The sequence below is a fragment of the Macaca thibetana genome, chromosome 4 (assembly GCF_024542745.1).
Source record: "Macaca thibetana thibetana isolate TM-01 chromosome 4, ASM2454274v1, whole genome shotgun sequence".
NCBI classification, from domain to species: domain Eukaryota; kingdom Metazoa; phylum Chordata; class Mammalia; order Primates; family Cercopithecidae; genus Macaca; species Macaca thibetana.
The window spans coordinates 121610299-121625576 of record NC_065581.1 but is presented as its reverse complement, the minus strand read 5'-3'; the positions used below and the strand labels follow the sequence as shown (position 1 = coordinate 121625576).

The following is a 15278-nucleotide window of genomic DNA, read 5'->3' as shown; positions in this document are numbered from 1 at the left end:
CTACTAAACTCCATGAGTTGACTAATTTTTGTCTGTTTAGTTCACCAATGTATGTTCAGCTCTTAGAACAGTGCCTTGCATGTAGTAGATGCTCAGTAAGTATTTACTGAATTGATAGGAGAGGGAGAAATTGATGTAGGAAAGCAGGATAATTTTAAGAACAAAGAACTTTGAATAGGAGAAAGGAATGAGATTCAATACACAGTAAAATAGTTTAGGAGTCAGGTAGGGACGACTGAGGATAGGTCAGATGCATGTAAGTGGATAGATGGGTGGGACAAGTATGTAGAGGTTCTCTTTGCTTCTATTTTTATGTGTGTGAAATGGGAAGCAAGCTTACCTATTTCTCATTTGTTTCACTGGCCTAAATGAATTCAATTCAATAAGAAGAATAAAAATTAACATTTTTGAGTGCTTATGCAGCAAAGCACTGTTCTATACTGCTTTACCTATCTTAACTCACTTAAACCTTACAGTAACCCTAGGAGGTAGGTACTATGATGATCTTTTCTTCAGTTTCCATTTCTTCAGCTTCCATCCCCTTAATCATTTTTCTTCTTGGAACCTTACCATATTACCTTTAAAAGAACAAAGTTCAGCCCAAATTACCATGCAACCCAGCAATTCCACTCCTAGGTATCCACCCAAAAGAATGAAAACATCTCTAGACAAAAACTTGTTAAGAAATTTCGTAACACCATTACTCACAATAGCCAAAAAGTAGAAACAATCCGTATTTCTATTAACTAACGAAGGTATAAAATGTGATGTATTCATATGGTGGAGCCCTATGTAGCAAAAAAGGGGAACAAGCCATTGATACGTGCTGCAGTATAGAAGAACCTTCAAAACATTATGCTAAGTGAGAGAAGCCAGACGCAAAAGACCACATGTGTATGACTGTTTCTATGAAATGTCCAGAAAACTGTATAGACCAAAAGTAGATTAATAGTTACCTGGAATTAAGAGTGAGATGAGGATTGGCTGGAAATGGGCCTAATGGGTGACAAAAATGTTCGAAAATTGAATTGTAGCGATAGTTGCACAATTATGCAAATTTACTAAAAATCATTGACTTGTGCATTTAAAATGGGTAAATTTTATGCCCTCTAAGTCCTACTTCAATGAAGCCGTTAAAATGCTTTTAAAAAGAGAGACGACTAAGGAAAAAAGAAAGATACACACATACACATGCACACTCTAGTCAAGAAACTTGAACATAACTAGATATTTTCTAGCTTTTCTAGCGTCTTTATATATTATTCTTTATATTAAAGAGTTTTGTGAGGAACTAAGAGCATATAATTAAGATCAAAAAGCCCTGGTCTCATATTCAAGCTCCCCAATTTACTTATCACATGCCTTTAGTCAAGTTTCTTCTTCCTTCAAGTATCAGTTCCTCATCTGTACACGATAATAATATTTTCTGTCTCACTGAAATATCATGGTAGAGGATGTACAGCCAACCAATCTATGACTATAAGGAAATTTAAGAGTTTCCTCAAAATTAGTAGTACTAGTATTGATATTTTTAAAAAAATCCATTGTACAAAGTGCTGACTAGTATAAAAAAATCGGAAGTGGATGAATATTCTCCTTATGTTGTGCTAAATAAGCTCATTTTTAAATACTTTTTAAAGGTTGACTCCTTAATATATTTTTACAGTATTAGATTATGACTAAAAACGTTGGTGGCTTTCAAAGGTAACCACATTATTATTGAATTTGTTTTCTTCTTCCATTCAGAATCTAAAAAGTAACTTGTACTTCTATTTTGTATAGCCCAGATTTTAGTACAGTTTTGAATACCTGTTTAAACCGAGGTTTTAGTAGACTTCTAGACAATATGGCTGAGTTCTTTCGACCTACTGAACAGGACCTGCAACATGGTAACTCTATGAATAGGTAAGATGACATATAAAAATGTTATACTAATGAATGCTCTAAAAAAATGGTGCTTTGCCTTTTTGTTCCAGATAACAACAAACCTAGTAAATTCGAGTGCCTCATTTTTTAACAAATTAAACTCTGTTAAACCAACAACTTCTTCACTAGCAGAAGCTCCTTCTTGGTTTCAGTATTAAAACTTGCAGTCTTCCAAAAACTTTGCCACTATATCGAAGTACTTAAGTTTGTGAAATTACCTTTCTATAAGTTGAATTCCAATTATTGTTTTTTTTTTGTAACACTTTAGAATACAAAACTCACAATGTATTTTAATTTTAATGCATTCTCTAATGTTATTCCATTACTGCAGGCCATTTTGGTCTGCAAAATTCAATACTTTGGTCCTTATAATAACCGGGCATTGTTGGTGTAGATTCTCATTTGATGAATTAGCTCCTATAGTTCTACAAATACTTAAATATATTCATTCCAGTCCTTATTATAGAATTAGGAACATTTAGTTAGTGCAATTGTTAGTGATTTTAATCATAACTATTACTAAATCATGGACTTCTGTATGCCAGAAGGTATCTTACGGTTTTTTTAATCTTTATTATCCCAACACAAGTATCTTTGGTCTCATATTAGAATTTACACTCTTTAAGGATTTCTATTTTGCCTTTTTTTATATCAAAACTCAGAATATAACGGGTACTAAATTAATGTTGACTGACTGTAAACTCATTCATTAAAATTTGAGACACATTCTTTGAAGTAGCTTTAAAATTTTTTTTTACTTGGGGACACAGTAATTGATAGGCAATATGTATGTGTGATATCCAATTTAATTCTTAAATGCATAGGGCCAGAAGTTATTTACCCGATTCTCTGAGACCCTTCTTTATTGTACAGAAAAGATTAATTTGACATTGACATTAAGCATTTGGAATGCTTACAGACATAAAGTTTGTTTTCTGAAGTAATTTAAATATCAATCTAAAGTCTTAAAAAAATGTTTAAGTTATACAAAAATAAATTTCGGCTCAAGACCAATCCTATATACTGTATAAATCAAGGTGCTCAATTAATAAAATTTCACTATAACCTGTATATAGCAAGATATTCGTTATTTCGCAAGTGGTGATATGTAATTTTAATAGTTATTTTAACATAAGCACATACGTGATTTTGTACACTGAAGAATTGTAAAAATTATACTACAGCCACATCAGCCATGATGGTGTTTGTTTTCTGAGCTATAGAATTCATTATCTACACTTTCATATACAACCTACATGTGCTACCTTGAATTGGAGTTTTATTCCTCAATTACATTTTAAGCCTCCTCTCAAAAGTCAAAGACTATCTTGTGCCATTTTATATCTCTTTACTCATACAAGGCACTCAGTATATATTTTCTATATAAGTTTTTCTATTTCATTTCAATAATCAACTTCATGCTCCATGATTGAACGCTAGAAACATTTCCATCAAGCCTATTGCCATCATTGTTTAATATGTTGTGAAAGTCTAGCCATCATAGTAAGTAAAGAAAAAACAAATGGCTAAGGCCTGTAATCCCAGCACCTTGGGAGGCTGAGACGGGTGGATTACACTAGCCCAGGAGTTGAAGACCAGCCTGGGAAACATAGGGAGAGACCCTATCTCTACAAAAACTATAAAAATTAGCTGGGCACGTGGCACATGCCTGTGGTCCCAGCTAATTGGAAGGCTGAAGTGGGAGAATCACCTGAGCCCGGGAAGTCAAGGCTGCAATGAGTCGTGATGGTGCTGCTGCACTGTAGCCTGGACAAAGGAGTGAGAACCCCCCGCCAAAAAAAAAAGACAGAAGTAAGGTTTTTAACTATTGGCAAAGACACAAAGTACATTATTTATGTGTATTATGATTAATAAGCCAGACCTCTGAAGAGAATCAACTGAAAAATGAAGTAAACTAATAAAGGCTTTGATTTTTTATATATATGTATATAAAAATATGCAACATATATGTATTATATGTATTACATATGCATATAATATAATGTATAATGGATATTTAAAAGTCAAAAGTGTAATATACCAGAGGTATATTACAATAATAATGGCAGCTAATACTTTTTCCATGTGCTAGTTTGATGATAAGTATTTTTCGGAATATATCTCATTGAATTCTTACAATAATCCTAGGAAATACGTGCTAGTATTCTTCATTTTCCAGGTGAGGAGACTAAGACACAGAAAAATTAAATTACTTCAGGTCAAGCCAGGTGTTCAATAATGTCTATCTGAGATAGATTTTTAATTTTAATTATTCTCCAACACTGTGATTAATTAAGGTTTAAGAATGTAAGGAGACTTAAAACTAGAAAAGCTGTTTTGGTAATCCATAACATTAATAAGCTAATAAGATAAAAAACATTATCTTCAGTGTTGCTGAAAAGACATTCAATAAAACAACATTTATTATGAATAAAACCTCTTACTAGAAATAAAAAATACATTTTTATGTAATAAAATAATATTTGAGTCAGGTGTGATAGCTCACATCTGTAATGCCGATGCTTTTGGAGGCCAAGGCAGGAAGATTGCTTGAGGCTAGGAGTTCAAGACCAGCCTGTGGAACATAGCAAGATGCCCTCTCTACAAAAATTTTAAAAACCATCAAGAGGATTGCTTGAGCCCCAGAGTTCAAGGCCACAGTGAGCTATGATCATGCCAGTGTACTCCAGTCTGAGTGACAGAACAAGACCCTGTCTCTTAAAAGTAAAAAATAAAAAAGAGTATTTGAAATCAAAAGCTAGTATACTTAATAGTAAAACTAGAATGATTTCCATTAAGTTCAAAAACAGTATAAAGATGGTCACTATTGACAGATTGTTCAGTGTCATTCTATTATTCTATCTAATGGAGTAAGGCTAGGAGAAGACCAATGTTGAGATCCAATTAAGGAAAGCAACTGATTTTTTTCTATACTTATATCTTGAAAATAGGTAACTTTTACTGTTGGATAGTGAAAAAAGAAGGAAAATAGACAATTTACTGAGTGTTCTTACCATTTTAATAAACTGTTAGTTGACTGTTGGTTTTCTAAGTTAAACTCGTGCTATCTTTAAAAATGATATCAACTTTGAAAAGGGAGAAGAAAATGCTATTGTTACATGAAGGTGACAGACTTTATACTTAGAAACCCAAGAGAATCAACTAAAAAGTGTAAAATTAGCCTTCCAAAATTAATCTATAATCAAAATATTATCAAAATTCTATTGGAGATTAGAGGATGGTTGATTTTTTTCATCTTAAACCTGACAAATGATAATAAAGGTAATCTGGAGGAATAATGGAGTGAGAATGTTTAAACAATTACTGGAAAAGAAGAGCAATGAATATGCTTTTCTTGTATAATATATAATATCAGGTATAATTATTAATGTTACTCATAAAATAATAGGTAAGTCAGTGAAATAGAATATAAAATCCAGAAGTAGCCCTAAAATATGTAGGATGTTAGTAATGATTGTGGGCAAAATGTACGTTAGTAAGACAAATAACAATTAGTCATTTTACAATGACTAATAAAATTCAGGAGGTTTAAACCTTTAAATATACTAAGTAAAATCAAATGAACTGATCGAAAACAGGTGAATCTTTATGTGACCTCAAGACGGAGAAGGTATTTCTAAGAATGAAAGTAAGGAACTTTATATAAAATAAGGATAGGTTTGACTGTGTAATTTTTAAAACTTATAGATCAAACAAGCTTTTATAAGCTTTTCATCAATATTGAATGCAAATAATATATAGGAGGAAATGTTTGCTCTGTGTGTGTGTATATATATATATGTATATAATACATGAGTGTAATGACGTTATATGCAGAACTTTTGCACATCAATTAAGGGAGCAAACACCTAAGGAAAGACAAATTTTCTTTCGTAGAAAACGTGCATCAAAGGCACAGATAATTCACAAAAGAGCAGATGGAAATGGCCAATTTGTTAATCTAAGATTTATTGAACACATGCTATGAATCAGGCACTGTATTAGGTTTGTGTTCCCATGGATCTTACAGTCTAGTTGGGGAAATAGTAAATATAATCGTATAAACTATGAGAAGTGTTATAAAGGAGAAGAACACTGAACATATAATAGAAAAATTTAAACAAAAGTGGACAGTCAAGCAGTTTCCCTGAGGAAATAATTTGAACTGAGAACTAAGATTGGAAGCGATTAAATATGACCCTAGACAGCAGTGGGGCAGTTGACATTCTGGGCAGAAGCCACACGGCAAAGATTTTGAAGCCACCTAAGTACGTTTTAAGACCTGTAAAGAGGCTGGTGTGGTAGCTGAACACTTCTAGAACTAGAAGAAGAGTGGTGTCAGACAAAGCTGGAAAACGCAGCACATACAGATATGGCTGTCATCTGAGAACACTGGAAGGCCGCTGGAGAGTTTTGAGCAGGAAAGTGATGTAATGGAATTTACATTGTATGATTTCTTTGACTGCTTTGTGGAGAAGGAATTGGGGAAACAGGGATTGGGGCAAGACACAGCAGTGGATGAATGAAGACTTATTAATCAATTCAACAAGTATGTATTGGATGTCCGCTGTACACAAGACCCTTTACTATGTGCTGGGACAATACAGTGCATAAGATAGACATGGTATGCAACCTCATGGAGCTTCCATGATAGTGAGGGAGAGACAGAGCAATCAAGTAATCAAAATCATGATAGATTTTGAGAAATGCTACAAAGGTACCATGAAAAAAATAATGCCTGCTTCCCTCAGGAATACATAAATCTTCCCACATCCATTATTCTTTTTTAAGCATTGCCTCAAATCTCAGCATAGCACACTGGTTGTACACCCTAGCTTCGGCACTTGCATGATATTTAACAGGAAATTTCTAGTGCAGCCCAAGGTTGAAATGTATGAGATGTCATATTTAATAAGACTAAATATACAAGCCCAACACAAAAATGAGTCCTGTTGTTTAAGTCATTATATCACATACATACAGTGATACATACATGTATTCATTTATGCATCCAACAAATGTTGTGCTCTAACTAAAGTTAAAAAGTTGTTGCTGTAGTCCAGGCAAGAGATAATTGCTCAGCTTGGAATCTGTTTGGCAATGGGAAGAATTCTTGGCACTTCTTTATTTGGATATAGGCAAGAGAAAGAAGTGACAAGGATTTTCAAAAGATTTTAAGATCATTAAAAGATTTCTTTTGAGAAATCTTTAGAATATCTGATTGGATATAGACAAGAGAAAGAAGTGCCAGGGATAATGCCCATATTTTCTGCTTCTAGAGCTGGATAGATAATGGTGTGGTTCACTGGAATAGGGGGGGAAATACCCAACATTGTTAGTAATTAAGAGAAATGCATATTTAACCTGTAAGATACCATTTTCACCTATCAGATGTAGAAAGGTTAAAGAAAAGGATAATGTTGGATGTTGAAAGAAGGCATAATGGAGCAGATACAGTCATACCCTTTGACCCAGTGATTTCATGTTTATACAAAAAGTTATTTAGATTAAGAAAATTTAGCCAAAAACTGAAATACCCAACTCTAGAGAGCTCATGATATAAATTGTCACAGCTAGAGGACAGATTATAGTCATTAAAAAACAATCAGACAAACACTTTAGAACTTTTAATAAGATGGAAAATACTCATAACAATAAAACTGCAAAAACAGTATGCTTAGGAGGTTAGAGGTTTTGGGTAGACACAACAAAACAAAGATGTGTAAAAAAAAAGCCAGAAGAAATTGGTCATGATGTCAATTAGAGTTGTTATTTCTAAGCGATAGAATTGTGGGGTTTTTTTCCTTTTTAATAGATTTCCAAAAATATTCTTCAATGGCTATGTATTACTTTTATAATTAAGATGTTAAAGTCCTATGAGGTCATTTCAGAAAATAATCATTACTGTGATGATTTTTCAGTCTTTCCAGTGTCAGCCTGCCTTTAGCTAAGATAATTCCAATAGTAAACGGACAGATCCATTCAGTTTGCAGTGAAACACCTAGTCATTTTGTTCAGGTAAGGAGAAAGCTTGGGAGTGTTATTAAAAGCAAATTGTATTAATGGGTGGTGGTCATGTGTGTCTAAGATAAACTTACATTCTCTGATGAGATGTTTTTTCAAAAAAACACAGAACTTGGAACTACATGTAGAGTGTGGTAGAGTGTCCCATGAGAGTAATAATAGATTAAAGCAAATGTGTAAGTTTGGAGTATCTTTCTCCGTGTTGTAGTCCAACACTGTGGGACTACATTTTAGACCAGGTATATTATAGTGGTCAGTTGAATTTATATAGCATGAATGTTTTGCATTAAGTTGTGCTAATAAGAAGATTGAGCCTTGAGGCAGATCAAGGATCCCATTCTACACATTTTGAGGAAAACTAAAAAAATTTTTGGAGAAGTAAGTCATTTTAGTGATTAATAAAATGTAACTGTTAATAGTGCATCAATAATATGCTCACTAAAAGTTCCATAAACAGTGGGTCATTTAAATGTTTTATCAGACTACCTATAACTCCGTCTTCTTTCTTCATTTCCATTTGGAATGCATTGAGTAATTCACTAATTCATTGAGTCAGACAGATATTATAAACAAAATAACTTTGAATTTCTGAGTCATGTGCAAACTTGAAAACTGTGTTATAAGTTAAAAAAATTGTTTGCAATACCAATTGCAAACTGCTTCAATAATGTACAATGAGAAGAGACCCTATGGCCTAAGAATAAAGCTGACGTCTTCTTAGTGTAACTTGTCTCAGATAGTTTAGTGTATCCTCTCTGTAGACTTTTTACTCTTGATAATGTGGAGAGCACTGAGACTAAGAGTTTGTTTCCTCCTTTCACTGTGGTGTCATCAGCCTGTCCTTCACATGCACTGTTCTCTTTCTCACCCATAAGAGCTGGGCACTCATATTGCAGAAGAAATAGTGAATAAGACTGATCTCATTTTACTGAATTTTAAGCTTCACATCTATATCAATGTGAGAAAAAGGTCATAACTTGGGGCATTTAAACTTTACCTTTACCTTTGTCCTCTTCTGGAGAAGTCCCTGACTTGGCCAGTAGGCTCTTCATTTTGACAGATAAGTGGAAATGACAGCCAAGCATAAAGCATCATCAACCTTAATGCTTAAATTTTATGCAGTACACTTTAATTAAAATCGATATAATTGATAATAAAAACAAATGTTTCAGTACAGTAAAAACACCATTGATACTAATGTTTAGTAAAGTTTTTTAGTGTAACTGGATGTATATTAGATGTATATACTAGACCATTGATTGACAAGGCTATAACAATTATAGTTTAATTTTTTAGACTATAATTTATGAGTTAAAATACCAAGCGGTCTTCTTAACGTGTGCTCTACTATTTCCACTTATCTTTTTGTAAAGCCTTTCTTTGCCTTGATTAGAATGTTAATTTACATAAAATTAATCCTTTCAAATTACTGCTATTACTTCAACTACAATGGTGTGTAGGAGAGCCTATTGTGGGAATGCTGTAGAACAGGGGTTGGCAAACTGTACAGGGCCAGATAGTACATACTTTATGCAACATACATTCTCTACAGAAACTATTCATATCTGCTCTAGCAGTGTGAAAGCAGTCAGAAACATACATGAACAAAAGAGTGTGGCTGTTTCAACACAACTTTATATACAAAAACAGGCAGCAGTGGATTTGGCCCACAGGCTGTACTTTGCTGACCCCTGTGGTAGAAGATACTAGGATGGTAATTCGTAAAGGTAGGGAATGGGAGAATCAGAAAACAATCGAGAAAGGTGTTTTTTCAAATTATTTTCAAATAGCTTTCAAATAACATAAGCAGGAGATAAATTATTTCAGATTGCTTTCAGATTAACATGAGGAAAGAGCTTTTATAATGTGAACCAACCCTGTGATACATAATTTTTATCTCAGACTACTGAAAACATCCTGGAAGCTGCATCAGGATACAGTATTTGAACAGATTGAAGTCTTTATTATAAAGCTGATATAAACTAACTATGACCTATGAGCCAAATCCAGCCAAGCACCAGCTTTTGTAAGTTTTGTTGGGTGACAGCATGCCCATTGGTTTATGTGTTGTTTATGGCTGCTTTTGCACTACAATGGTAGTGTTTCTGAGACTTGTCCATACACCTCACATACAATGTACCCAGATATACCACAGTCCTCCAGTGTTTAAATCATTTTTAGTGTATAAATTAAAAACTCGATAAGATCCTTAAGATTAGAGTTTTTTTGGCTGGGCGCGGTGGCTCACGCCTGTAATCCCAGCACTTAGGGAGGCCGAGGCGGGTGGATCACGAGGTCAGGAGATCGAGCCCATTCTGGCTAACACAGTGAAACACCGTCTCTACTAAAAATACAAAAAACTAGCCGGGCTGGTGGCGGCGCCTGTAGTCCCAGCTACTGGGGAGGCTGAGGCAGGAGAATGGCGGGAACCCGGGAGGCGGAGCTTGCAGTGAGCCAAGATCGCGCCACTGTACTCCAGCCTGGGCAACAGAGCGAGACTCCGTCTCAAAAGAAAAAAAAAAAGATTAGAGTTTTTTCATAACTGTAAACCAAAGCAGTTTTATTATCAAGTATAATCTAAATTACGAAAAATAAGTAGATTGTTCTATAATATGGCTGATGGCTACTGTTAATAATTTGTTGTGCCAAAGTGAATGTGGACCTGTCTGCTGCTGTTCATGCTGTTGAGCATTCAGCCTGCATTTTCTAAAGCTGACTTGCTATTATTATTATTATTATTTTTTAATCTACTGTAACTATTCTGAAAGCTTCATTTGTATCATGTGTTTTACATGATTTGGCCTTCATTTGAAAGATTTTCTGCCTCTGTTCTTTTCTCATTAGCACAAGACAGTTAAAGTAATGTTACTTAAAGCCAATAAGAGCGTAAATATAAACATGCCCTAAAATCAGGAACAACAGTAGGTTATATGTTTTATCTTCTCAATAATCAAGAGCATGCTTGAGTTTCTTTACATTTTCACAGAAATCAAAACACAAAATTTCCCCTCAAATTCTTGGGCCCCTGAAAGCATGTCTGTAAATTCTGGTTTGAGAAACATTCATCTAAACCTGTTTCATTGAACACCTAGACTGAATACTTGAAACTAAATAACATCAAATTTTCTGACGAGATAATTTAACCATGAATTGATTGAGATTAGGACATGTCTAAACCTCACTTGGATTTTCTGATACTTAAGAAACAGAGATCACTAGGGCCAGGTTTCCTTCACATTTCAGAGGCTCTCAACCTTTTCTGTCATGGACCCTTTCACAAGCTGGTGAAGTCTATGGACCCCTTCTCCGAACAATATGTATAAGTGCATACAGTAAAATACATAATTAAAGGAAACCAATTATATATAGTTACCAAAATTTCTTTTAAAATTAAGTTTATGATATAGCAGTATTGCTTCTTTATTCATGCATTAAATACGAAGATATAATGAGAGTTCTGATAACTTCCACAACTGTCATATGACATGAAACTGCCTGTGATTTCTATTGAAGACAAAGTCATACAACCTGCTAATATCATCACAGTTTGTTGCCTACATTCATAATTGAAAGAGATACCAGATTTTGGTTAGAAGTTAATAAAAATGAAGATGTAGTTTTTTCTTATCTTTACATTCGCAAATCCCTTGGGGTGTTAAGAACCCTTACACTATAGTGTATGTGTGGTTCATGTATGTGTGTATATGTAAAATATGCACTTGCTACCTATATTCATACCGTATGTTAGATCTTCTAGAAAGTAATATGCCCTTAACCATGTTATGTCAGCTTCCAGCAAAAGTACCTTTACTCCTATAGTTATTTATTCAAGTACTTATCTAGCACTTGACATACACGAAAATTCATTTGAAGACTATTTGGGGTTTTTGTCCCTCAAAGTCACACTTGAACGCTTATGATACCATCATCCCTCATATAAGAACCTAAATAATAACTATCTTCTAGAATTTATTACAAGAAAAACTACTCATTTTCTTAAATGGTTTGCCTCTTGGCCTTTACCACAAAACTTAGAACTGAATTCATCCCTTGATTGCAGAAATTAATTCAAATTTTGTATACTTTTTGCAAACTATAATGTTACATTATCATCTTTGCTAGGATCTGTTGACAATGGAGCAAGTGAAAGACTTTGCTGCTAATGTGTATGAAGCTTTTAGTACCCCTCAGCAACTGGAGAAATGATTTTTCCTTCAAGAAAAACTACAGTGGGGATTCGTTTACTTTTTAAAATACACTGGGTAAATCACCTATACTTAGAGTAACAGTTTGTTATCAAAATGTCTGATAAAATATATTCTTAATAAAAGTCTTCATTTCATAATGAAATCAATTTATTTGGCATCTTAATATATTTTTTTAGATTCATCAACAGACCAGTTTTTGTGGGCACATATATGTACACATGTGCAAATATCAGAATTGTTAATGATTTGTTACACATGGACATTCGTTCCAAACTGACTAAAAATCAATGTAGATATTTTATATACATATATATATGAATATGAAATTCAGTGTACTTTGCCATATTAATACTGAGGAGAAATATCTGTTGGAGACATAGGTCTAGAATATGTGAATTTTGGGAAAATATGCTGTTTAATTATAATGTTCCCTAGACTGCTGTAAACAGAAGTGAATCTGACTTTTCTCTAGCTACCCTTCAAAATAATAAATTATTTGTTTCAAATATACCTTGATGGAGGACTTTTTTATTCTTATGGAAGTAGTAAATTTCAACAACTATGATGAACTATTTTTCCTTTGCTATTTCTTCACTATATTTTTTAAGGTTTTATTAGCAAGACTTAGAAAGTTACATATTGATTTAGAGGCTAAAATTGTGTTGATGCTGTTTACTCACCTAATTACATAGTTTTAATCATTTGTATGTACTTATATAATTTTAAAAACTTACTTTGTATTGATTTTGAATACAGTGAAAATCTTACTGCAATAAACTATTTTAGTAAAATATTATTTTGTTGAGTTAATATTTTTCAGCTATTAATTTACTTATCCCATAGCATTTTTGTTATTATTTCGGAAGAGAGAGCATGCTAGTTTAAGTTTCATTTTAATTGGTCATGTACTTGGTGCTTTTTTGTTGTTGTTAACTTGTTCATTTAGTAAAAAGCAAATAGCTTTACTTTCTGGAAAAGAAATAATTCATTGTCTCTAGTAATACATCTGTAATTCTTCATTTAGAAGGGTAATTAGGGCAAAAGTAAATAAATCATTATGTATCATTAGTATGTTGACATATATTTTCAGTAACATTGTTTTATGTTCCTCCAACATAACATGTAGCTGAACAGTAGAAGGTAGAAAATAAATTATGAGGTCTCTTCTAAGGCCAGCTAGGCCTGGAGCTGACTGCTAGGGAGTTTGTGTCTAGAATGTTTTTAAAAATAGGTAGCGGAGCCATAGCCCTCAACATAGACCTCTGAGCCCACTGGCATTGTCTCTGAGCAGAAGATGGCTGTGCCACTCACATATGCTAATCTTGGCAAATCTGCCAAGCATGTCTTCACCAAGGGATATGGATTTGGCTTAATAAAACCTGATTTGAAAACAAAATCTTAGAATGGATTGGAATTTACAAGCTCAGGCTCAGCCAACACTTAGACCACCAATGTGACAGGCAGTCTGGAAACCACGTACAGATAGAGCAAATATGGCCTGACATTTACAAGGAAATGGAACACTGACAACACTCTAGGCACCGAGATTACTATGGGAGATCAGTTAACATGTGGACTGAAGCTGACCCTCCATTCACCCTTCTCCCCTAACACTGGGGGGAAAATGCTAAAATCAAGACAGGATACAAGCGGGAGCACATTAACCTGGGCTGCGACATGGATTTGGACGTTGCTGGGCCTTCAGTCCGAGGCACCGTAAGTGCTGGGTTATGAGGGTTGGCTGGCCGGCTACCAGGTGAATTTTGAGACCACGAAGTCCTGAGTGACGCAGAGCAACTTTGCGGTTGGCCACAAGACTGAATTCTAGCTTCACACTAATGTGAATGACAGGACAGTTTGGCAGGTCCAATTACCAGAAGGTGAGCAAGAAGTTGGAGACTGCTGTCAGTTTCTCTGAGACAGCAGGAAACAGTAACACTCACTTCGGAATAGCAGCCAAGTATCAGATCGACCCTAAAGCCCACTTCTCCACTAAAGTGAACAACTCCAGCCTGATAGGTTTAGGATACACTCAAAGCCTAAAGCCAGGTATCAAACTGACACTGTCAGCTCTCCTGGGTGGCAAGAACATCTATGCTGGTGGCCACAAACTTGGTCTAGGACTGGAATTTCAAGCATAAATGAATGCTGTAGAATTGTTTAAATCATTTTGCAGCATAGCTGCCTTCAGAATTTAGTGTATCTTTTAATGTATGTCTGGATTGCAAGTATTGCTAAATGTCATGTTGGACCTCCAAGTTAAAGATGATTCAGCTTTAAGGTGTTACCCTTTCAGAGGTACAGAAGAAACCCAGTTCCAAAAAGGTCCTTTCAGTGGTAGATTTGGGGAACTTGGTGGCCCCTGTAGAGATGCCAGGTTTCTTTTTTATCTAGAAATGGCTGCAAGTGGAAGCTGATAATATATAGGCACCTTGTAAATTCATATTGAGTAAATGAATGAAATTGGGATTTCCTGAGAATTGAACCTGGTTTCCTAACCATAATTGATGAGAGGCTCGTTGCGTGATGGTGTGTACAAACTTACCTGAAAGGGACCTTTGTAAGACAGATCTTCATGACTTGTTCCCATCCCAGTTCTTCATTACCTCTTTTACACAAAAAGATCTACAGGGTGTGGTCACTGTTTCTTTTGTGCAGTTTTGGGGTAGAGAGGGTGAATGTGATGAAACCAATAATTCAGGACTTAATTCCTTCCTGAGTTGTGGTTTTTTTTGTCCTTGCATCAGAGTATAAAATAGCTTCCAGGAGCTCCAGCTATAAGCTTGGAAGAGTCTGTATAATTGTAATCACAGGTGACAGCACTCAGAATCTAAATTGGGCTTATGTGGTATTCTCACCACTCTATTTATTTTTTAGCAGTTTAATGGATACATTTTAGAGTCTTCCATTTTGTGTGGAATTAGATCCTCTTCTTCAAATGCTGTAATTAACTTTAAAAAAAAAAAAATCTTGAGCAAAATATTGAAAACTTAAAAAAAAAAAAAAGATAATGGTCCAGCCTGGGCAATGTGGTAAAATCCTCTGTCTACAAAAAAATTAGTCAGGCACAGTGGCATGTGCCCATAGTCCCAGCTATTTGCAGTGATGAGGTGAGAGAAT

At 34.5% G+C, this 15278-nt stretch overlaps 2 protein-coding genes and 1 pseudogene across 3 annotated transcripts in view; all 3 read left to right on the top strand.

The window, feature by feature from the left end:
• The window catches only part of PEX3 (peroxisomal biogenesis factor 3), a 56245-nt gene that overhangs the window by 26105 nt on the left and 14862 nt on the right, over positions 1-15278 (top strand). Inside the window, exons 10-12 of one of the 2 annotated variants that reach the window (XM_050787405.1) lie at positions 1783-1905; positions 7848-7944; positions 12073-12951. The exons of the other annotated variant lie outside the window; for it this stretch is intronic. Coding sequence (XP_050643362.1) covers positions 1783-1905; positions 7848-7944; positions 12073-12156 — 304 coding nt within the window. The 3' untranslated portion in view covers positions 12157-12951. Of the gene's footprint in view, positions 1-1782; positions 1906-7847; positions 7945-12072; positions 12952-15278 lie in introns of those variants that run through there. 2 annotated transcript variants of the gene reach the window in all.
• Positions 7237-15278, top strand: part of LTV1 (LTV1 ribosome biogenesis factor) — a 387175-nt gene continuing 379133 nt past the window's right edge. The window contains exon 1 of the mRNA XM_050787374.1: positions 7237-7246. The gene's annotated coding sequence lies outside the window, so the exon portion shown is untranslated. The remainder of the gene's footprint in view (positions 7247-15278) is intronic.
• Positions 13559-14624, top strand: LOC126952618 (voltage-dependent anion-selective channel protein 1-like; annotated as a pseudogene).